The sequence below is a fragment of the Colias philodice genome, chromosome 1 (assembly GCF_061535455.1).
Source record: "Colias philodice isolate Cphi_HAF_F1 chromosome 1, ilColPhil1 Martin Lab GWU primary, whole genome shotgun sequence".
Taxonomy (NCBI): domain Eukaryota; kingdom Metazoa; phylum Arthropoda; class Insecta; order Lepidoptera; family Pieridae; genus Colias; species Colias philodice.
The window spans coordinates 13,808,184-13,831,892 of NC_143086.1; the positions used below are offsets into that span (position 1 = coordinate 13,808,184).

The window sequence follows — 23,709 nt, forward strand, 5'->3', positions numbered from 1 at the left end:
ACAAAGATAAATTAAGTATTTTAGTAAAGGTAAAGACATTACACAAAACACTAGTTTACATATAGCCACATCAGCAATGTAGCTGCTCGGCTAACAATTAATAATTCAGTTCAATTACATTTAATTATAATTCAATTTAAGTTAGTAATTCTTATAATAATAATACAATTATGGGTAATGTAACACACATAAATCCATTACACAAAAGATGAACAGTCACATAACCAAATCTGTCAACCCCGACTCCACGTGGTCCTTCCGCTGTTACCCTAGAGTGTATTTACAAAATCGGAAGCACGGAGGGAGAGCAGCCCTCGCCCGCTGTAGCTAAGTGCAGGCACCGTACGAGCCGAAGCGTAGTGCGTAGGCGAGTTAGGTGCCTGTACTTAGCTACGCAAGGGTGATAGGGCTGCACTTCCCGCAGCGCTGGAGCAGAAGCAGAAGCAATATAGTGAAACTGGAGGGAGTTTGGGAGTGGAGGGAAGGGAAAGGTTTATCCTAACATCCATTATTTGTAACTTTAGGCCCAATTATAACCTCAAACTTTGACCTTGAATATCTCAGGAACTACTGGTCTGCGCCGGTGGGGGGTGGTACCTAGGAGTTCCCCCCGACCCCCCCCCCCTCCCCGCCCCCCCCATTGACGGTCCACATTCAAAATTTTTACCTCCTCGTTCTTCAAGGAATATAATAAAAAAAGAATTATCGAAATCGGTTCAGCCGTTCTCGAGTTATGCGCTTACCAACACATTTTGCGATTCATTTTTATATATAAGATTATTATATTTAAGTATTTAATTTATTATATTTATTTAACTTACAAAAGATAATTATTTCTATACAATTTTGCTATTCTACAGAACCTATAAAATTTACCTTATAGCCGAAGAAGGTACACCTTCGTCTTCCGATTCAAATCGTATTTTCTTCAAAGCCACATACTGTCCTGTTATTTTGTTTTTACCTTTGTACACAATACCGTAAGTACCTTCACCGATCTTTTCTATTTTCATGAAATCATCCATTTTAATGTTTGAATTTTGTTACAATCTCAAATAACAATGTGAAGGCAATTTCTGCAAAAGACGACAGCGTGTTAGTCAATTCATTATGAATTATTTGATTGTGAATTCAATTGATTCGGCTTATTATTACGTTTACTTACATTAATTACAAGGTTATTTAAGAAAAACTAGAGAAAACACATCAATTACCTACCAGTGTTTTGTAAAATTTTTAGAAATAAAAGTTACGCGTTGCGTTTACGGTTTGTTTCTAACGAATTTAAACTTTTCAAAATTCTGACATATTTGATATTTGTTGACAACTGTAGTTTTTTTTTTAATAATTTATTCATAACCATGGATACAAGCCCTTCGGTCGCCATCTTAAGTATCAAAACGGGTAAGTCCAATCTTAATCTCTTATAAATAAAATTCTCGTGTCACAATGTTAGTCTGCATACTCCTCCGAAACGGGTGGACTGATTCTCATGAAATTTTCTGTGCATATCGGGTAAGTCTGAGAATCGGCCAACATCTATTTTTCATATGTACCACGGGCGACCGGCGAAGCCGGGGTGGACCGCTAGTATACATATATAAATCTCGTGTCACAATGTTTCTCTCAAGTTGGATCAAACTGCACATGGTGTGCGAATTTTATTATAATCGGTTAAGTAGTTTAGGAGTCCATTGAGGACAAACAATGTGACACGAGATTTATATAATATTATAATATACAACCTATAACGTGTACCGAGTTAGAATTTTGAAATATGCGATGGTTTTGAAATAAACAAGAAATTAGCGCGCGACCAGGCAATCTAGCGTGAGCCACCCTCGGCCCTGTACGTTCCTACCCCGATCGCTGCACGAGCCAATCCCGCTTCAATATACATATATATAAAAATATATATTATTATAACTTAATAAAAATAAAATTTTATTACAATTCCTTCACTAATTAATCGAAAGGAACTTCTTTCCATCCGGGTGTCCCTTGACACCTCTCAAGTTTTTTTTGAAGTGAAAACTTCTTTAGCGGCGTTGAGCACTTTTTTTGTAATGGGTATAAAATCTTAAACTCGCGTCAGGAAACGTGACCTGAAAGAAAAAGCGTAAGTCGGATACCATTCCAAAATATCAAACATGCTCAACGTTAATAATCAAGTTTTCACTTCTCCCGGCGTGCACTCCCGGAGTGCAACCCGTCTTTTTGAAGTGAAAACTTCTTCGGCGTTGAGTACTTTTTCTGTAATGTGTATAAAATCTTAAACTCGCGTCAGGACACGTGACCTGATCGAAAAAGCGTAAGACGGATACCATTCCAAAATATCAAACATGCTCAACGTTAATAATCAAGTTATCACTTCTGCCGGCACTCCCGGAGTGCAACCCGTCTTTTTTTTCATCAATATGGATAGCATTCAAATATTATCAATAATTAATTAATGTTTATTCATGATCAATGTGATATATAGTTAGATTTATATTGGAGTAATATTTTTTTTAGAAAAATGCATAGCCAAAAGTTCTGAGATCCATCTTAGACTGTTTAAATAAAATGAAAATATATACGTAATAAATAGCTACAAAAAAACTACATTACCAATAATAAATTAGTATCACGTAGTATAGGTAAACCAGAATCTCATGGCAATTTGGGAAATCAAAATTTTGAGTGTGCAACCCTAGGGAAAATGGACTGAACGATCTTGATACTGTGTATTTTTTATTTTGTCCTCAATATCTTTAGTCACATTACACAAGTGGATAATACTGTATTTAATAATGAGATATCCACGTATTATTATGTAGGTACTTATTACATGTATAATATACATATTACTTTTCTAAAGGTAATACATAATATGTATTATGTATTTACACATACCTATATTTGAATATATATAATTATGGCATGTGAAAATATGGATGTAATGATTATGCAGATCAAAACTTATTTACTACATATATTAAACGATTGTTTATAATTTTTTATAAAATAAAACAATAATAAAATAAAATCATGTTTATTTTCGTAAGTATTAACACATTATAAAATTGACTTGTACACCTTGGACTTGACAAATAGCCGAATTGGAAACTCCTGTAATAAGTTTTTATAAAATTATATTTTAATCAAGAAACAATATTATAGTTACCTATTTTTATAACATTTTTAATTTAAAGTATCAAAACGGGTAAGTCCAACTTATCAATAAAATCTTTCATGCGCCTTAAAATTGAAAATTGTGATGTGTTTGACCCTTCTTCATCGAATATTTTCCTATACACATTGTAAACAACACCTCTTGCTTGTGATCGCAGCGGTTTTATCAACATTTCGAAGATTTTGAAGACAAAATCCTAAAAATTTATCATCAACACAAATAATTTGACAACCAATTTGATAGTTGTCAAATAAAGTTGCCACATGAAAATCTTTTATTTTTTAAATATAAATATGCCATCAGATTCTGGTAGACCTATACATATTAATTTGGAATTTCTATTAGCAAGGGAAACAAAACAGCTAATATACCTACCTACGGATTTTATACTAAAATAAACCGTAACATCGTGCATTAGGGTACATATTGAAATGCTGAATTTATAACCTTAGTCAGTTTTTACTCAAATTAAGCTGTCCAATCAAAGGCATAGTTTACTTGTAGTGTACTGTATAACTATCGGTTTAAATGTGTGGGTTTGGCGACAGTGCTTTTTATAATAATTATGACATTATAACACTTCTATTTGTTCTTACCAGTGGTTCTTACTGTTCTGTGCGCAACACTGAAGCGATCTGGGGACGCGTGACTATTTTGTCTTGGCTACAACCTTGGCTACAACATTAACTTAAATATTCGAAGTGACTGTGGAAGCGACGCAATTTTTTTGACACATATGCCATATTGACAAACCGAGAGTTGCTATAATTTTATTATGGTGACTACCCATTATCAGGGAGTGTGACTTTTTAATGATAGGCTCAGATGCTTAATTGATTTAGCATAAATAATAATTGTCTCATCCAACAATGCTACTGAATGATGTTGTTGGCAATTTATCAACGAACTCATGTACAAAATCTAATCTTTTGCACAGAATATTACATAATACATAGTAGCCTTAGGAACACTTCGTATTAACAGTGGCAATACCAAGTTAGGTGTGAAAGGGGTAAAAAACATAAGTTAGGGTCAATGAACTTCTCGTCAGTCGTCAACTTTTTATCTGTGCTAAACTTAACAGACAAAGTAGAAATAGGCCACAAAATAGGCACAGTGCTGCCTCTAGTGATATTATGCTGAGACAAAAATCGACGTCAAACCTATACATTGTTCCTCTAATCTCTATGCGTCAAACCAAACATGTCAGTTGCACATAATGGCGGAGGTTGTGTTTTTTGTCTGAGCGAATTCCGGTAATGTTTTTTCGAATATGTTCGGAGTCGGACGCGTGGTCATAATTTAATTTTGTTTAATGATTAATTTATTTGAACTATTGTGTTAAGTTTTTAATTTTAAAAGGACTTATTATTTAAAATGGGGAAAAAATACATCGCGCTATTAATGGACTTATTGAATTAGAGTGACAAGACGATAGGTCGCGTACCGGCATCGGGGCCGTGAGGGTGGCGGCTCTCCGACTTCAGGATGGGGGCCCAGCAGGCGAAGGAGCGTGGAACAGCAAGCGGGGCTTCTATTCGTTCGACCCGAAACAAGCCGCGGGTGCCGAAAGACCCCCGCATGCTTGGTTCGAATATATTCACAGAACACAGTGGTGAGTCACTCCATAGATTTATTCTGAACCGGTCCATTTTCCAGAAAAGAGGATTTATTTAAAATAAGTTTACTGCCCTTAGCTAAATAATTTTAAATGGCGAAATAATGATATCTTAGGATATACGAAAACATTACTTTTTTACTTGGGACTAAAGTTATATACAACGCATAAAAGTGCTAAAACTTAATGCTATTTCAGTTATTTTATATCCAATGAAGAGTTTCTACTTTTAACTCGTTTTTGAATAAAGTTTTCAAACTTTTAAAACTAGTTACTTATAACATAAACTGAATAGTATATGACTGCTATTACTTTATAATGTCATCTATTCCTCAAATAACCTAGTCTAATAAGAAGACATAGCAAAAGTTTGTTTAAAATTAGCCCTATTCACAGTGTAGAAATAAAAATGAATAATATTTTTTTTTTGCAATAGGGCAAAAGTTACAGTTTTGTACCTACTTATTTTAAGTTTCAGTATTATTGATTAATACTGAAACTTAATATTCAGTATATATGATTAATAATTTTCATTTTCTTTATTAGTAACTAAAAAGCAAGAAAATAAATAACCACACAAGCTAATTGGGTATTTTAAAAACAAAGTCAAGTCTAAACTACAGAGACAATTTTTTGGTATTATTTCCAACAAAATTAATTGAGATTGATGTCTATGAAGCACAAATATATGTGCTTTATAGCCATCAATCCATATACAATATTCTGACTATCCAAATAGGTATCTGACTAAGAAATTGTATAATGTGAAATATTATTTCAGGTATGGGAGTGAAATTGTACTATGTATATTCCTTTTAATATATAATTCTTCATTTTCCTCAATTAATTACTGCGTAGCAACATCCTACACAATAAACATTGTTTGTTTAGAATAACATTAATTAATTATTTTACAAGAAGGGTAAAGAAAAAGCTCTATTCATTAAAATTCTCCCAAAATTTTCCTCACTTTGTTGAAAATTGTTTTTCAACAAAGTGAGGAAAATTTTCAGTATTTATATAAACAAAACAGGTAAAGGGGAACAAAAATACACCTACACAAATACGCAAATAGAGAAGTAATCTCATTATCTATTGAAGAGTTTGCGATGTGTCCAAATGTCTTTGTTATTGTGTACACCATAAACATCCTCCGTCACCTGTATGTTTGTTCACATCACAATTCAGTCACATTGTTGTTTGTTGAATTTGTCCGTTTATTCCCACTTGAGAGATTTTTGAAACAATAACCCTTGGGTATTCTTCATTTTCGTTATTTCATAAATTATCATGGAAAACACGTATTTAACTCATCTATTGTGTTTATGCTATTTAAGAAATAATAACATAACAATAAAATTTAATAACAATAAAAACGAAATATAAAACAAAGAATTTGTAGGTACTGAATTGAAATTTGGACAGTAACTACCTACACAGAGCTAAAGTAATAAGCTAAATTGTAATTTACTTGTTTACAACCTTGTATTTTCTCTTAACCTTGCTTAAAATCCCACTAATAAACTGAATAGAAATAATTTCTTTCTTAAGGAACACAAAGATTTGTATAAGAAGCCATAATCTTAAAAGAGTATAGATTTGAATGGATATTATTGTTGAAAAATGTTAAAGTTCACTTATAGTACACTATTCCAAATGTAATGAGAAATTATTTATGGTTAACAATATTATTTCAAAAAATATTTCCAACATTTTCTACTTGAGAAAGAACCGTTGAAGGTCACTATTTACACATATTTATTTATTTGATTAATGATTTTACAATTAAGTATTAATTTCTGATTTCCAAAGTTTCTATGGTCATTGGTTACAATGTAAATAGCTTAAATGAAGTCATTCTTTAAATGTTTGCATCAGTTAAAATGATAGTTAAGAAAAATGTCAGCAGAGTTAAAATACACAGTATTATCACATTCACTGAAATACATATTGAAAATACATGTCACATGCTATCACAGAATTATTAAATCAAAATTGTTCTTAAAGTATACAAAGTTACAAAGGAGTGATGTGTGACTAAAATTTCGAGTATCAATTCAACTGCTCTATACAATTTATGCATTATCTTTGCTTGCGATTTTTGAGATAGTTCTAATCAGTAGACTGTATGAAGTATGTTTCAATTGCCCTGCTACTGTTATAACTGCAAAGCGACTGTATATTTGCGTGCGTGAATATGTCTCATAATAATCGAGAAATAACTTCATATTTTATCAAATTAAATTCTTCTATGAAAAAATTTTATAATATATGCATAAGACGAAAATTCAATAGATTTTTTTATGCAATAATATGTATGATCTGTTTATTCATTATCTACTTTGTCCTATTTTGTATGCTGATACCATTTAATGTCTTTAAATCTCAGTTAATCAGCTTTATGATGTTTTTCATTCGTTTTCACAGTCCATTTTGTCCATAAAATTACTTAGAGAACTATGAAAAATCAACCTATTTGCTTACAATTTTGATAATTTCCAATACATTATTTTTTTTTTTTTTTTTTATAGTTAAGCGGGCAAACGAGCAGGCGGGTCACCTGATGGAAAGTGATGCCCGCCGCCCATAAGCATTCGCGTTAAAACATTATTGTTTATCTGCTAATAATTCCTAGAAAAAGTATAAGTTGAGCATGTAAAATCTAAAACCAAGTTTGATAAACATGGTAGGAGATAATAATAAACATTAAACTAACGACAAATAGCTACGCCATAAGTAACTATCGCATTTAATTGTTATAATTCCGAAATAATAGCAATTTTACAAGTCCCGCAATTGGTTTTTTTTCCTGGATACACAAAAATCGATTAGCCGTCAATATATTAAGACCAGTATCAGATACATCGGAACATTTCCCTGATAACGCCGATAAGACAATGTGAATGAGGGCGACATAATTCTCGAGTTGCAGTTGAATGAATTATTTAGTTTTGAATGAATTTACTTGCCACGTTATCCTATGTAGAATAACTATGTAGAAATACTTCCTGGAACCAGCGGTGTCAAAAAGTAATAAATGAATCCATACTAATATTATAAATGCGAAAGTAACTCTGTCTGTCTGTCTGTTACTCAATCACGCCTTAACTACTGAACCAATTTGCATGAAATTTGGTATAGAGATATTTTGATACCCGAGAAAGGACATAGGATAGGTTTTATCCCGGAAATCCTACGGGAACGGGTTTTTCTTTGAAAACGCGGGCGAAGCCGCGGGCGGAAAGCTAGTACTATATAAATTTTATACATATCCGATCAGCTGTTTTTACGTGAAAGAGTAACAAACATAATACATTCTTACAAAATTTCATGATAGTTTATAGGTATTATCTTTTGATATGTCCGTCTGTAACAGTTACTTTCTTATATCGCCATTTGCCTCAGATGTGTTCATCCATTGTTTAAAATACATACAATAAACACCCACACGCCACTTTCAGATTTATGCGGTATAACTGTGCTAGACCTAGGCGTAATTCAATAATTACATAATTATTTGTAATTGCTACATGCGATTTTGGTCACGCGAACATAAAGGTTTACAAGATAATTGGGATAAAACGTTTATCCTTTATTGAACCTCATTTGGAGATTTTTTAACAATTTGATTTGATAAATATATTCTCCCCCATTGTCATTAGACTACTCAAGTACTTTTCGACTATTATCATGAAAACACATAAACAGATAGACAGGCTTTACTTTCTAATTCATTAGTATTAGCGTGAATATGCAAAACACATTCAAGATCATGGTTTTTCTTTGTTAGAACACCTAGATACTTTTAACTTCTCGTAGAACAGATAGGGGCGGAAGTTCTCTCGACTGCATTAGCACACAATTGCATTCTTTGATCTGCCTACAAACTATTATAACAATGCCAGTATCTTAAAAGATTCCCAACAAATTCGGTTTAATATTCTCAAGGTAAATATATTGCATGTAAATTCGTGTTACGTACATGACCCTAAAATTAAGAAAAAAACATTGACGCGTCGCTTTTAAAGAAGTAAATATATGTTATAAGTATCTTTATATCGCAAGTAATGCATTGTATTGGCTAGTCGCGATTTATACACGTCGACCTTAATGCATATCAGCAAGAACTCATTACGGCCTTGAACGCGCATATAGGCACAGGAACTAGGGTTGCCACTCGTTATATCTATTCAATTGTTGTAGGCTGTACGTTCTACATACAGTACAAACTATAAATACACACTAGAACTCGCATACTAAATTATTCCGAGCGCAAAACTTTGTTCTGTATAGAGAGTAAAAGTTATCGTAGTACCTAGTTTAGTTGTGGAATTCACTTGCGAAGCGTTAGTTTTGATTTAATAATTGGTGAACGCTCTTAAATCCTCATGAATACGTAGTTCCGTAGTGGTCGGTCTTTGAACTTTGTTACGTTCGTAATGTGAACTGGCATACGGCAACAATAGGCCTTCCTATCTTAACTATTCCGATAATGTGTAACGACATGTTTGGCCGATACCGCGGTGAAGCGAAAGCAAGAAGATAATTCTTGTGCCTCTCAAAATTTATAGAATTATCTCCTATTAAAAGGCTTGTTTAGTACGAAACTGTTAGTTAAATTAGCTTACACGTTTGCTTTTTCATTATAATATTATGTTTAAAAATATAGATATTGGCGTAGCTTTTAGTTTATGAATTTAACGTACAACGCGGCACAAACCACAGAGCTAATTCCGATATGGATTAATATTTATTTAGAAAATACGGTAACCCTATTATAACATAACAATGGAAGTCGACTGCCGTCTGTTCGCGTCATCGTGTGCCATAATTTCTATTTGTTTTCTTTCAATATAAGTGAATATTAAACAGTGTCTGAATTAACTTATTGTTTTATGATTTGACACACAATGATAACGGTGCTTATTATAGCTAATAATGACTATTTATATGTAGGAGTTCGCTGCAGTTTTATGATTAGTGTTTATCTATGAATGAATGTAGTACTAAATTTATTAATTTCAGTTTTAATTGTAGGTATATATTAAATTAATAAGCAGTCATATTTATAAATAATCTAACAACACGTGACACATCCGCGCTCGTTTACATTTCTATGCCATTAAAACAAACCTCGCCTCCATTCAGCATTTCCTTTTGCATTGACTACCTTTTAATTAGCAGGGAACAGTAAATAGAATTGAAAGGAATTCTTTTTCATTTTTAATTTACTAGAACCCTGAAGCCGAGTCCGATAATTTAATCAAGGCGCACTTTACTTTTGTACGGAAACCTAGCTTAGTCGCTATTGAAATCGCTAGGAGATTAAATTCTTCATTTTTATTCTCTCCCAGAACGCCGTGGTTTATCTGCAAAGCGGTGGCGTTAAGTGAAGATTTCTAAGGCATTAAGAGATAATTGAATAAGCTAATAGCTAACACGGGCTTCGTCCTGTTATTAGTCTAAAGTTTCACTGCGTTATAATTACCTGGCTTAATATTCAATAACGTCGGTGTGAATAAATAAGTGTTTAAAATGTATAAAATGCATATTTATATACGGCACTTTCACTTTTATTAATACAAATTGGAATTGCCTCTTTATTTATAAACGCAACATTGCTGTAATCGTTTTAAATGTTAGACTGCTCTCCTCTGTTGCTTGCGCATCTGTAATTGACTTATTTACTCAAAGAGAAATCTTCCTTTATGCACTGGAATATGAGCGGAGGAAGTAGCTCGATATAATGAAAGGATTATAGACATCGTTAAAATTAGTCCACGGGCATAAACAGGTTTGCGATATCTATATAAAAGCAGGCTGACCCGATTCTACACATCTTACGATCGACGTCCCCGCTTTTCTTTTTCCCTATATACATATATCGGTATTCAGCCCCGAAACAGTTCTCTAAGTTGAAATGAATGAGTTTGAACGGTACCATGGAATTCTGAATGCGCTGGTGGAAGGAAGGCACGAGCGGTCGACTAAACCGGTTGTGTGTTCCCACGCGGACGTTACGACCACTTTCTTTCCTGCAGACTAATAATTAAGTACTCATCACGGCTTCGAGTTGTCACGAGATATAAACTTACAAACAATGACGATGTTCATACCAAAATGTAACTATGAATCGATGAAACGCGTACACGCAACGGTCCGATCACTTTTGTCATTTTATCTGGATCAAGGTAGTGTACTTTTTGTAATGCCGTATCTCGTGAACTCGATTTTAATTTTCTGTGAAACATGCGATATTGTTGGAAAGTATTAACAAGGATTAATACCTGCGTAGGTATCGTAAGGCCTTTTTTATTTATTTTATGATATGAGTCGACGTAGCTCTGTTTTTAATTACACTTTGTGCGGATAACAGCATAACGTATTTACTAACAACGTGCGGGGAGTGTCCGTCGGAAAATAAATGAATGCAGTAGGTAGGTAATTGTCGGAAAATGTCATTGTATTAAGTAAAGAGGCGCTGGCTTTATTTGTGTGTTGTTTAAATTATTAGTGCTTGTTATGTTGGAATTTTAACGATGTAATTTAATTTGTGTAACTTATAAATGTTATTTTATTTTATAAAGAATGCAACTCTCGTGCAAGTATAAAAATAAAGATGTGAAATAAGAGTTATATTGTCAATTTATGTTTTATTTTCTCTATAATGTCTCTTGAAGCCAACGAGCAATCATTTTCGCGCGGCAGATATGGAACACAGAAACCTATTAATGTAAAACAGAAATATATTATTGGTAGATAATTCTTGATTTTAATAAATGTACGTAACAAATAATATTTAAAGAAATCCCTTCTTAGGAATCTATAGTCGTCTGTACTACTATTCGAATGATCTCTATTATACATTTCGTCCGGGAAGTTGTATTTTTATCTAAAACACAACTTACATAATATCTGATGTATAATATATGTGAGATTTTTACATAACACATATGTCTGTTACATTTCCTCTCAATAAATATCACTGGCGCATATTTCAGCCGCTTTAAGGCTGCAGTCTAGCAAAATTTCGTTTTCAACAAGTTATTTGACAATTTTTTCCCGGCTAATGAAATGATAAACTGAATTTTTTTTTCTTGTTTATCAATTAGTGTTATATACGCAATGCGCGTGAATTTTTTCACATTTATAAAGTTACTTTATGTTACCTTAATCAGGCCTTCAAGATAAGTCTCTTTCCCCCAAAATCATTTCGAGCTAAGTTTGTGCACTCACTACGTTGCAACCGATTACAATTTACATAATCTGATCAGCGCATTATTATCCTTATATAGTCGTTAATAAAAACTGCTGAATACAATTGCCGAAAAACTTATGATTTTCTTAATTAGAGCGTTATAAATTCATTAAATTTCCCATTTTTTGCCTTACAAAATCGATTGATAAATACTGCTAAAAGTTATTTTTTCCATTAATTTATTCGAGTTGGTTGAAGACCAATGAGTATTAATCCTTTAAAAAAAATTTTTTTTGAATTTTGATAATTCTTTAAATATTAAAAAAATATTTAAAATAATAAGGAAAAATCCTAGCGAATTTCTTTAGTCGCGCTCCTTGGGCCGGAGCGTTCTGACGTGTGCTCTACGCTCGATTTTCCTTCATACCGAAGTGAAAGTTGCTCTACTTCATTAAATTTAATATTTTTGTTAATTGATTATTTTTATATTAGTTTTGTGCAAATATTCGTATTTTTAAACATTTGATTTCGATATGGAAAATAAACGAAAAAAATACGCGTGTAACTACTAGAAAAAAAATTATCTTCGAACATAAAGTTAATGAAACCAAATAGATTGCAAAGGTGATTGGCAACAATTTCTTTATTTTACGGGATGTCAGTAAAGGGATGTATATATATTTCTTTAAAACTAAAGTAAGCTCATAAATTTTCTTATAATATAATTTTTTTGAAGTTCCAAAAATGTTTATTTTTCGTTTGAGAAATACGAAATATAAATATAACTTGTATTGAGAACTTGAACTTCCCAAGTTCATCCGGGGAAATCCCCATACGGGGAAAATGATTTGTTTACTCCAAAATTGATCCGAGGTGTTTTAATTTTTTCTTCTAGTTATTTTCAACGTAGCGGCATGTTGTTTGATTATTAATTTTGTAACTTAAATACAGGATGTTGGTTTTATATTCTGATCTTACAGACGCGCTGACAAATTTAGTCCACCATTTATAGTTTAGTCTAACTACAAAACTACTAAAAAACTCTAAGTACCAATATTAAAACGAATGGATTATCATCACATCATCAAAATTCAGTGGGGTTGAGAACTAAACAAACAGAAGTAACAGAGACGCGAAGAATAAAAAAAGAGGACGAAAACGATAATTCGTTGATGCTTTCCCTTTTCGACGTATTGTTAGGGTACATCACTAATCTGCAAAAAACAAAACTGATGATTCCCAATTGCTGATTAAAAATGAAAAACAAATAATCGACAACAGTGGTGAAAATTTGCTGATCACAATGAAACATCCTTCAGTGGTAGCAGATTTACTCATTTAAAATGTATCGGTGAACAGCGTAAAGGAGAGGAGGACAGGAAAACATTATGAATGTGGATGGTGGATTGTATACAGGGTGTAATCGATAAGTATGTGCAGGCGATTATGACGTTATTATTGCAGGTATCAAAAAACTTAAAACTGATATCGAAATTACTTTACCTAATGAGCAAAATGACAATAATAACTTTTTAAAAGTATAACGAGAAATATCTAAAAAATTTACTTTATACACTCCCATATCAAAAAGGGAAAATGGGACTAGTAGAAGTTAAATGTCTAATTCCGGCAAAAGACATGAATGCGGAAGATGCGGTTAAAAAAAATTTAATATTTGAAAATATACAATGCAAAAAATAACACTTTTGTCATAGATAAGAATCATGACTATTTTTTCCAAATTCAGGGACAACTAAACGTTGCAGAAGCAGAAGTCTGCTTATTTGCTGTTTGGACTGGAGTGAATCATTCGTTAAAAATAGAATATATAAAATAGATCCTATATATCATTCAAGCGATTGAAAAAAAAGAGATAAATCCAGTGCAACCGATAAAGCATCAGAATGCTAGCAAAAGATTTATTAGGTTTATCAATATAAATCTATATATTATACATAATATAATAAATCTGTAGAAGACGCGAAGACTGACATCCGCGCGGACGGAGTCGCGGGCGGAAGCTAGTAAGAAATAAATATCTTTTGTTTTCATTTGCGTATTTTTCTATTTTATAATTTTTTAACACAAACATTACATTTTTTTATTAAATACAAAATTTGTTTATCCGTTTTATTAGTTAAACTGAACAACTTTCACTAAGAAACTTAGGTCGAAAAAAATGTATAGAGTTATGCATTTTGTATGGAAAGCTTATTTTTTTTATATTTCGTCCAAATTTCTTTGTAAAAGTTGATCAGTTATATAAACATGAAGTTGAAGATATCAATAGAAAGTATTCGCAAATTTTGTGTACTGATAAAAAAAAATCACCCGGTGTAATTTTCACGAAAATTGTTTCAAATTGTCATTTTTGGTACTTATTACGAATATTAAATTATACGAATGATTTAATTTTTAAAAATTAAGTGGAGCAACTTTCCCTTAGTACATTTGTATTATTTACATATAGGATGACAGGATGCATTTGTTTGCACTACTAGACCAAGCCCTTAAGGGCTTTGCCCTTAAGGGCTTGGTCTAGTAGTGCAAGCCCTTAAGGGCTTGGTCTAGTAGTGCAAACAAATGCATCCTGTCATCCTATATGTAAATAATACAAATGTACTAAGGGAAAGTTGCTCCACTTAATTTTTAAAAATTAAATCATTCGTATGCATAATTTAATATTCGTAATAAGTACCAAAAATGACAATTTGAAACAATTTTCGTGAAAATTACACCGGGTGATTTTTTTTTTATCAGTACACAAAATTTGCGAATACTTTCTATTGATATCTTCAACTTCATGTTTATATAACTGATCAACTTTTACAAAGAAATTTGGACGAAATATAAAAAAAAATAAGCTTTCCATACAAAATGCAGAACTCTATACATTTTTTTCGACCTAAGTTTCTTAGTGAAAGTTGTTCAGTTTAACTAATAAAACGGATAAACAAATTTTGTATATAATAAAAAAAATGTAATGTTTGTGTTAAATGAAAACAAAAGATATTTATTTCTGACTAGCATCCGCCCGCGACTCCGTCCGCGCGGATGTCAGTCTTCGCGTCTTCTACAGATTTATTATATTATGTGTAATATATAGATTTATATTGATAAACCTAATAAATCTTTTGCTAGCATTCTGATGCTTTATCGGTTGCACTGGATTTATCTCTTTTTTTCAATCGCTTGAATGATATAGGATGGGTCCTTGATGGGCATCGAATGCTGAAGTCTCGAATCAATCAATTCTGACAGTAGGCAATTTATGTAAAATCTTTATAATGGTCCATCATTTTATCTTGCCTAAACGTTACATACTTTTTTATATATTCTATTTTTAACGAATTATTCACTCCAGTCCAAACAGCAAATAAGCAGACTTCTGCTTCTGCAACGTTTAGTTGTCCCTGAATTTAGAAAAAATAGTCATGATTCTTAATTTCTTATCTATGACAAAAGTGTTATTTTTTGCATTGTATTTCAAATATTAAATTTTTTTTTTAACCGCATCTTCCGCATTCATGTCTTTTGCCGGAATTAGACATTTAACTTCTACTAGTCCCATTTTCCCTTTTTGATATGGGAGTGTATAAAGTAAATTTTTTAGATATTTCTCGTTATACTTTTAAAAAGTTATTATTGTCATTTTGCTCAGTAGGTAAAAAGTAATTTCGATATCAGTTTTAAGTTTTTTGATACCTGCAATAATAACGTCATAATCGCCTGCACATACTTATCGATTACACCCTGTATACAATCCACAATCCACATTCAGAATGTTTTCCTGTCCTCCTCTCCTTTACGCTGTTCACCGATACATTTGAAATGAGTAAATCTGCTACCACTGAAGGATGTTTCATTGTGATCAGCAAATTTTCACCACTGTTGTCGATTATTTGTTTTTCATTTTTAATCAGCAATTGGGAATCATCAGTTTTGTTTTTTGCAGATTGGTGATGTACCCTAACAATACGTCGAAAAGGGAAAGCATCAACGAATTATCGTTTTCGTCCTCTTTTTTTATTCTTCGCGTCTCTGTTACTTCTGTTTGTTTAGTTCTCAACACCCACTGAATTTTCTATGTTATTGTGATCTTCCATTACATCTGAGTTTTGATGATGTGATGATAATCCATTCGTTTTAATATTGGTACTTAGAGTTGGTAGACTAAACTAGAAATGGCGGACTAAATTTGTCAGCGCGTCTGTAAGATCAGAATATAAAACCAACATCCTGTATTGAAGTTACAAAATTAATAATCAAACAACATGCCACTACGTTGAAAATGACTAGAAGAAAAAATTAAAACACCTCGGATCAATTTTGGAGTAAACAAATCATTTTCCCCGTATGGGGATTTCCCCGGATGAACTTGGGAAGTTCAAGTTCTCAATACAAGTTTATATTATATTTCGTCCAAAAATAAACATTTTTGGAACTTCAAAAAAATTATATTATAAGAAAATTTATGAGCTTACTTTAGTTTTAAAGAAATATACATCCCTTTACTGACACCCCGTAAAATAAAGAAATCGTTGCCAATCACCTTTGCAATCTATTTGGTTTCATTAACTTTATGTTCGAAGATAATTTTTTTTCTAGTAGTTACACGCGTATTTTTTTCGTTTATTTTCCATATCGAAATCAAATGTTTAAAAATACGAATATTTGCACAAAACTAAGATAAAAATAATCAATTAACAAAAATATTAAATTTAATGAAGTAGAGCAACTTTCACTTCGGTATGAAGGAAAATCGAGCGTAGAGCACACGTCAGAACGCTCCGGCCCAAGGAGCGCGACTAAAGAAATTCGCTAGGATTTTTCCTAATTATTTTAAATATTTTTTTAATATTTAAAGAATTATCAAAATTAGAAAAAAAAAAATTTTAAAGGATTAATACTCATTGGTCTTCAACCAACTCGAATAAATTAATGGAAAAAATAACTTTTAGCAGTATTTATCAATAGATTTTGTAAGGCAAAAAATGGGAAATTTAATGAATTTATAACGTTCTAATTAAGAAAATCATAAGTTTTTCGGCAATTGTATTCAGCAGTTTTTAATAACGACTATATAAGGATAATAATGCGCTGATCAGATTGTGTAAATTGTAATCGGTTGCAACGTAGTGAGTGCACAAACTTAGCTCGAAATGTCTTTGGGGGAAAGAGACTTATCTTGAAGGCCTGATTAAGGTAACATAAAGTAACTTTATAAATGTGAAAAAATTCACGCGCATTGCGTATATAACACTAATTGATAAACAAGAAAAAAAAAATTTAGTTTATCATTTCATTAGCCGGGAAAAAATTGTCAAATAACTTGTTGAAAACGCAATTTTGCTAGACTGCAGCCTTAATTAAAATTCAATGAATTAAATAGTCCAAGCTGTGATATGACTGTAGGTAATGATTGAAGTTCATTCGTTCGTGACGAGATTTATCGATATACCGTCACCGAACACGAGTAACGTTTTATTAAAAAACCCGCGTTGGGTTGCTTGCTGCAGTATGTCAAAATTAAATGTCCTGATGTTTACACTCTGCTCTCATGAAGCTCCACCGTTGTGGATCCATGTATTTTGGTCTACTTAATGACGATGATAACGCTTTAATGGAGGTCTTTTAATATATCGATTTATCGCGTTGCTAATGGCAACGAGCGTTCATGAAAACGGATGATATTGTATTGCATTGAAAACATGTTTTCTATTAAATATTAATCTATAATAGTCGAATTTATAAATCTAAATATATATAAATCTCGTGTCACAATGTTTGTCCTCAATGGACTCCTAAACCACTTAACCGATTATAGTATCTAATATTCGCACACCATGTGCAGTTCGATCCAACTTAAGAGATAGGATAGGTTTTATCCCGGAAATCCCACGGGAAAGGGTACTATGCGGGGTTTTCTCTGAAAACGCGGGCGAAACCGCGGGCGGAAAGCTAGTATATAATATTTTATTATTTTAGAACATCTAAAAATCACTAAACTTTACAGGAATATTTTAATTACGCCGCGCTCGAATACTCCCCATTGATATCGGTTCTGCGAGTTTAGTCCTCCGTGATTCGATGACAAAGAAATACGATTTAAAATTCCAAGTGAGGCCGATCTTGTGATTCTCTGGCATTCATTCTGCAGTGGAAACCGAGGCGAACCTTAAAAAATCAATAATGTAGTCCTTTATTCTTTGTTATCGTTTATTAATATTTCTACGTAATTCGCTTTAAAATAAATTAGTTTATTGGATAGAAGTTAGAACTCGAGACTACTCCGTTGTTTTGTAAGAAATATTAATTTCTTAGTAAAGAAATTAAACTTTGTTGACTGGACTTACCGCGATGTTTTTTCTGCTTTTAAAAGTATTAAATTTCTCATTATTTCTTCATTCTACTACTCCTACTCACTTCACCCGAGGTACATTTTATATCTTAAAATAGTATCTGTTTGCTTTATCCAGTCAATCCATTATCGGGTGAGCTTAAGTAGCAGACACAAATAACTGCAAAATATATACGCAAAATAACACAATAATATATACGCATTCATTTATGTGAATAGAATATTAAATTAAACAAAAGACGAGCGAAATGTAAATGTTTTTGTCTATATGGTCAATATAATGTTGTCCTAATATAATATGTCTTATAGTAGGTACGTGGTTATCTCTAATACGAAAACAATTTTAGAAGTTTACTTCAAAATCACACAAATCTTCAACTTATCTATTCACTGCTTACTATCCTAATGGATGTAACTAATTCCTAAGTAGGTGCTATATATTTCAGGAGAATCCACAGACGGTAGCAAGGCATGCATCATGCGATTTGTACACTAAATTAGCTCTCTCCTCCGTCAGATTAACATCGTAGATAATTAAATGCTCACTAAAATTCAATGACGGAAATAACATTTGTACGCTGGGATGATACGATGTCCATATTTAGTTTTGGTAATATAGGTCACACCGTGAAATCTTCTAAATGTGTTTGGTACGTGTGCTGTGTGCTGTATATGCTCGATGTAATTTTTGGTACGTCCTGGGAGAGATGATGAATGGTTTGCAATAATTAATGTGGTCTGAACCTCTTGCTGGTTTTGGGTACATTTAATGGCTCCTTTGTTTACATTTTAGGTGGACTTGGCTCGACGTTCGCGTTTATAATTTATTAATGGTGTCATAGTATGGTCGAGATTAAAAATTCGTAGCCGCTTTTAGAAGACGTTAATTTTTGATTGGCTCTAATATTATTTATGCCGGAAAGTGTAGTAGGGTTGATCATGCTCTTATTTTAAATATTTAATTTTCATTATAAGCGTTTATTTATAGGTTTCATTTTTTTTGTTGTTTCAAAAACAATTATTATTGTTTCTAGGATCTTATTTATAAAAGCCCTCGTACATATACTATGAAATATATAACTATAAAAATCATAGCTCCGCAAAATATCGTCAGCACATCTCAATTCAAAGCGCGAATGTATTGAAAAAAATTCATCACAGACAGTGAGGTTTTAATGACTCACCGGTGGGGTTGGTAGCTTGTGCTCGCTTCCGGGTTATTATAAAGCTGAAGAGTTTGTTTGTTTGAACACACTAATCTCAGGAACTATCGAGGAAGGCTATCATCACGCTAAACCCAACAGGAGCGGAGCAATGCGGGTGAAACCGCGGAGCACAGCTAGTTATAAAATAATCATTCACAGATTGTGAGATTTTAATGACCCACCGGTGGGGTTGGAAGCTTGTGCTCGCTTCCTGGAAGCTCTTGATCAGCCAGCCCGTATACGTGACTATTAAAGCCTACTGCGTATTTCCAATTGTGTTTACTAACCCTATTATTTCTGGAGACAATGTCGTTAATTGTGACCCTGTGACGTAGGATTTTGGAGTGGACGGGATTTGATAGTGAAATTGGATAAGAAGGTTGTGAGTTGTGATTTGAAATTTAGTACTTAACTTTACGTAGGTATGTGAAGAATTTAATACAGCCTTTTAAGTTATGTTATAATCAATTCAGTATTTGTTACGCCCAAATGTACACATGTAATAATAAATAAAACAAAATTTTTTGTTATATTATGTATTTGTAAACTTGTTTATCAAAATTTATTTAAATTTTACTGATGTATTTTTTATACCAATTAATTTCATCAATATCACACCTACAAAGATAAACATCCATTTCCAAATATTAAAATGTAATATTAAACTGCAATACATCGTACATTTCACAATAACTATTACACGTATAAACTCGAAATTATATCGATTCCGCGTACGTACGTACCTACGGAGTACGGACGTTATTGGTAAACGTTAAGGCAATTACGCGTCCTGGCAGTTTGTACAAGCCATTTATGTAATTCCCCGATTTTGATCATACATGATACAATGCACGAGGATCAAATTAAATTTTCACTTCACGACCGACGTTCAAACCCCGCTCGCGGCGGTTTTGTTTTTTCGAAAATTCAATTCTGTTGAGTAGCAGCGGGCAACGGCTGTGTTTTGTATGGTATTGTATCGGGAAAACTTTATTGTTTCGTTTACCTGTAAAAATATAGAAGTCGAATGCGAACGTATTGAATTCTTCGATAAATTTTAGTTTAAACGAAACAGGTATTTTTAAAGCGAAATATAATAAAGCTGCGATATGTACGCGTGAAAGCTGACTATATAAATGCCTCGGGATAACGTTTAGTTTCAGACTCAAAATTTCGTATACCTTGAATATATTATTATTACAGACTACACAGTCTGTAATAAATCACGTTATAAATTCTAACTAAACAAACCGTAAGCTTAAATTCCACTTTCAAAGACTTAGCTTTATTATATACGGGAGACAAAATTTATTACATATCCTTATTGGTGTTAGTTGGTCTAAATAATAATTAAATTAAAATACGTTTGTCCGAAAATTTCTTATAATAATATAATGTAGGTTCAAATAATTATCAACGCCGCGCAGTAAAGATTCCAGAAAACCAATTAAAAAATACGACACCGTCCATGCATTTACACTAGCATAGCGTTTTTACGCGTCAAGTCAGCCAGCTGACATAAATGAATACCAATAATAACTGGCCGAGTCCTCTGCGTTTTTATAGTCAGTTTCGGATATTATTAGACGTTAATAATTGTCGGCTCAATTCGGTTAAGTACGGCGTCACGTGACTCACCGGCCCACTGGCCATATGCGGCGAGGCAACGTGTGTGACTTGATTTTAATTAAACCACTCTTTACTTATCCTAAATGTGAGACGGGAACCTGATATATGCAGCGTTTGGCGCTCGATTGTTGCCAATTTTGTATGGGATAACTTGATGGGTGAAGGGTGCTCCTTTTTGCTACTAGATATCATTGGATTGACTCTGCCTGAGATCGATTTATGACGTTTGTTTTGACGAAAGTTTAAGTTTGATCTTTAACTGGTTTTGATTGTGCATTCCGCGAAGCAGCAATTTTTTTCCTTATAGGTACCTATAGAACTAGAATTTTCATTAGAGGTCTGATCTGTCCGCTGAAGCACGAGGGATGAGGTGGTTTTAAAGTTTGTTTTTGAGAAGATTTTGAATTGTTCTAGAAAGATCTTGCCAAAAAATAAGTTAGATAGTTAGAACTATATGCTTTTTTAATTGTGTCTAAGGTTTTTCAGACTAGGATAGGTTTTCTGGAAAATCGACAAATGTAATAAGATTGAACACTGCAATTATTTTTAAATGATCGATACGAAAAATATTAATAAAGCCACAATGAAACAAAAAATATCGTGGATATATGAAATTCCAATAAAATTTAAAACCGGAATATTCACGAGCATGTACCTATGCAGCTAGAATGAAAATTTGCAACAACATCTTGACTTTTTGTCCTCCCAGATAGCTCACATTGAGCGACACGTATGCAGGCCCGTTACACTATTATTATAAATTGCCACAACTGGATTACGCCGAGTACCGTATGTACAATTGCACCTCAAAGGCCGCAAAGTTCTTACAACTGTATTTGTAGAGGCAACAAATATTAATAGGAACGAGTAATTTAAAGATACCGCTGACCAGGTAAATGTTCTAGCAGGATTCATCTTATCATTTCATGATGATTGTTTCTTCGACTCCACGAAAGGAATGAAAACATGCAACAAGGTTTAAGCAATAGGGTTTAAGTTTTTTGCCCAGACAGGCCTTATTATTTATAGCTGTAAAAAGAGTAAAGCGTACTATCTGACCTACCAATTACAGACAAAATATTTAAAAAAGGTGTTCGAATATGACCTAAAAGTTCTTAAAAATAAGTCAGAAGATGTTTTGTTAAAAACAGTGTGACAGCAATCTTAAATATATGGATGATATAATTTCTCCGCTCCAACTAATAAACGTGTTTTTAATGTATCAATATAAATTACGTGATAGTTTCGCTTTGGCAAATTAACTCACGTTTATGGTATTGAAAGCGGTTCATTTAATTAATTATGACAGTGGATTATAAACTAGTGGTTTTAACTTCTAAATGCAATGTGGTTAATTTAGTTATCACTAATTAGTGGCCAAAACACGGTTATAGGTAAAGTATATCATTCTCTTGATTATTTTTGGGTTTAATATGTTTAAAATGTAATTTTTTGAATAAATTAGAGTATCTAAGTATATTTCAGGTCACCATTAATATAAAAAATGCATTAAGTTTTGTAAGAAATCGTTCTTGCTCGAGCTTTACATAAATAACAATAGGTTTCTTTACTGCTGCATTGAGATAAGTTAGAAGCATGTTGAAGAAAAGCGATCAACAGTATTAAAGCTGTTCTGCAGAAATTAATTATAAAGCGCTTCGTTTACTTGGTAGATAAAATCCTGTATGTAACTTAAAATTTAAAACAAAAATTTATTTTCTTTAAGTCACGTACATCAATCATACATACATACATTACATAGTGCTTAATACAGTTGCTTAAAGAAAAAAACGTTAAAATACAGGAAATAAAATCATTGGTTCCCGCACTAGGCAATGCCTGTCCTGCGGGACCGTGAAATATTTAACATTTGAATTTTATGAACAGAACGGCGATTATTTTATGGTAAATATTTAAAATTCAGATTGGAATTTAATACATAAACATAATACAGATTAAAAATTTAATTAGATTAAAAATTCATACAAACAATAATTAAATAAAAGTAAACAATTAAGAATAAAAGGAAGGAAGGAAATTTGATAAATTATTGTACCTATTCTACTTTTCTTCATACTCCTGGTTGTTTTTGGAAAGAAGTCGAATATGATAGTATAGAAGTGGAATATATACATGAAAATAACAAATATACCTTTACATATTTTGTAATGTAACACGGACACTTTTCACTATGTGTACAGGAACGTGCGCGAGTAGCTGGAAGCTGTAAAATTTCCCTTTGCCTCGATTCAGTCACTTCGAAAGGCTATTGACGACTTGGAAATATGAGATTTTTAGTTATGAAGTCAACATCGTAGGAATTCACTATTGAAGTATCTCCGTGAAGAAATTTCCTGTTATGTCGATATAATATCGTGACTGCACATGAACTTGAATCTTCAAGGGGACTTTATTACTCCAATACGGTAGGGATTTATAATATCAAGCTCCGATATTTTCCTTTTCTAAGAATTCCGATGGCTTGTAAATGCAACAAGTTTTTGATTTTATTTGAACTTAGAA

At 32.5% G+C, this 23,709-nt stretch overlaps 1 protein-coding gene across 3 annotated transcripts in view; it reads left to right on the forward strand.

Moving 5' to 3' along the window:
* The first annotated feature begins 4,379 nt into the window (after window positions 1-4,379).
* Abl (tyrosine-protein kinase Abl) overlaps window positions 4,380-23,709 on the forward strand; it is a 64,325-nt gene continuing 44,995 nt past the window's right edge. For all 3 annotated transcript variants that reach the window (XM_089697079.1, XM_089697082.1, XM_089697087.1), the window contains exon 1: window positions 4,380-4,790. In XM_089697079.1, the coding sequence (XP_089553205.1) occupies window positions 4,664-4,790 (127 nt within the window). In that variant the 5' untranslated portion in view covers window positions 4,380-4,663. The remainder of the gene's footprint in view (window positions 4,791-23,709) is intronic.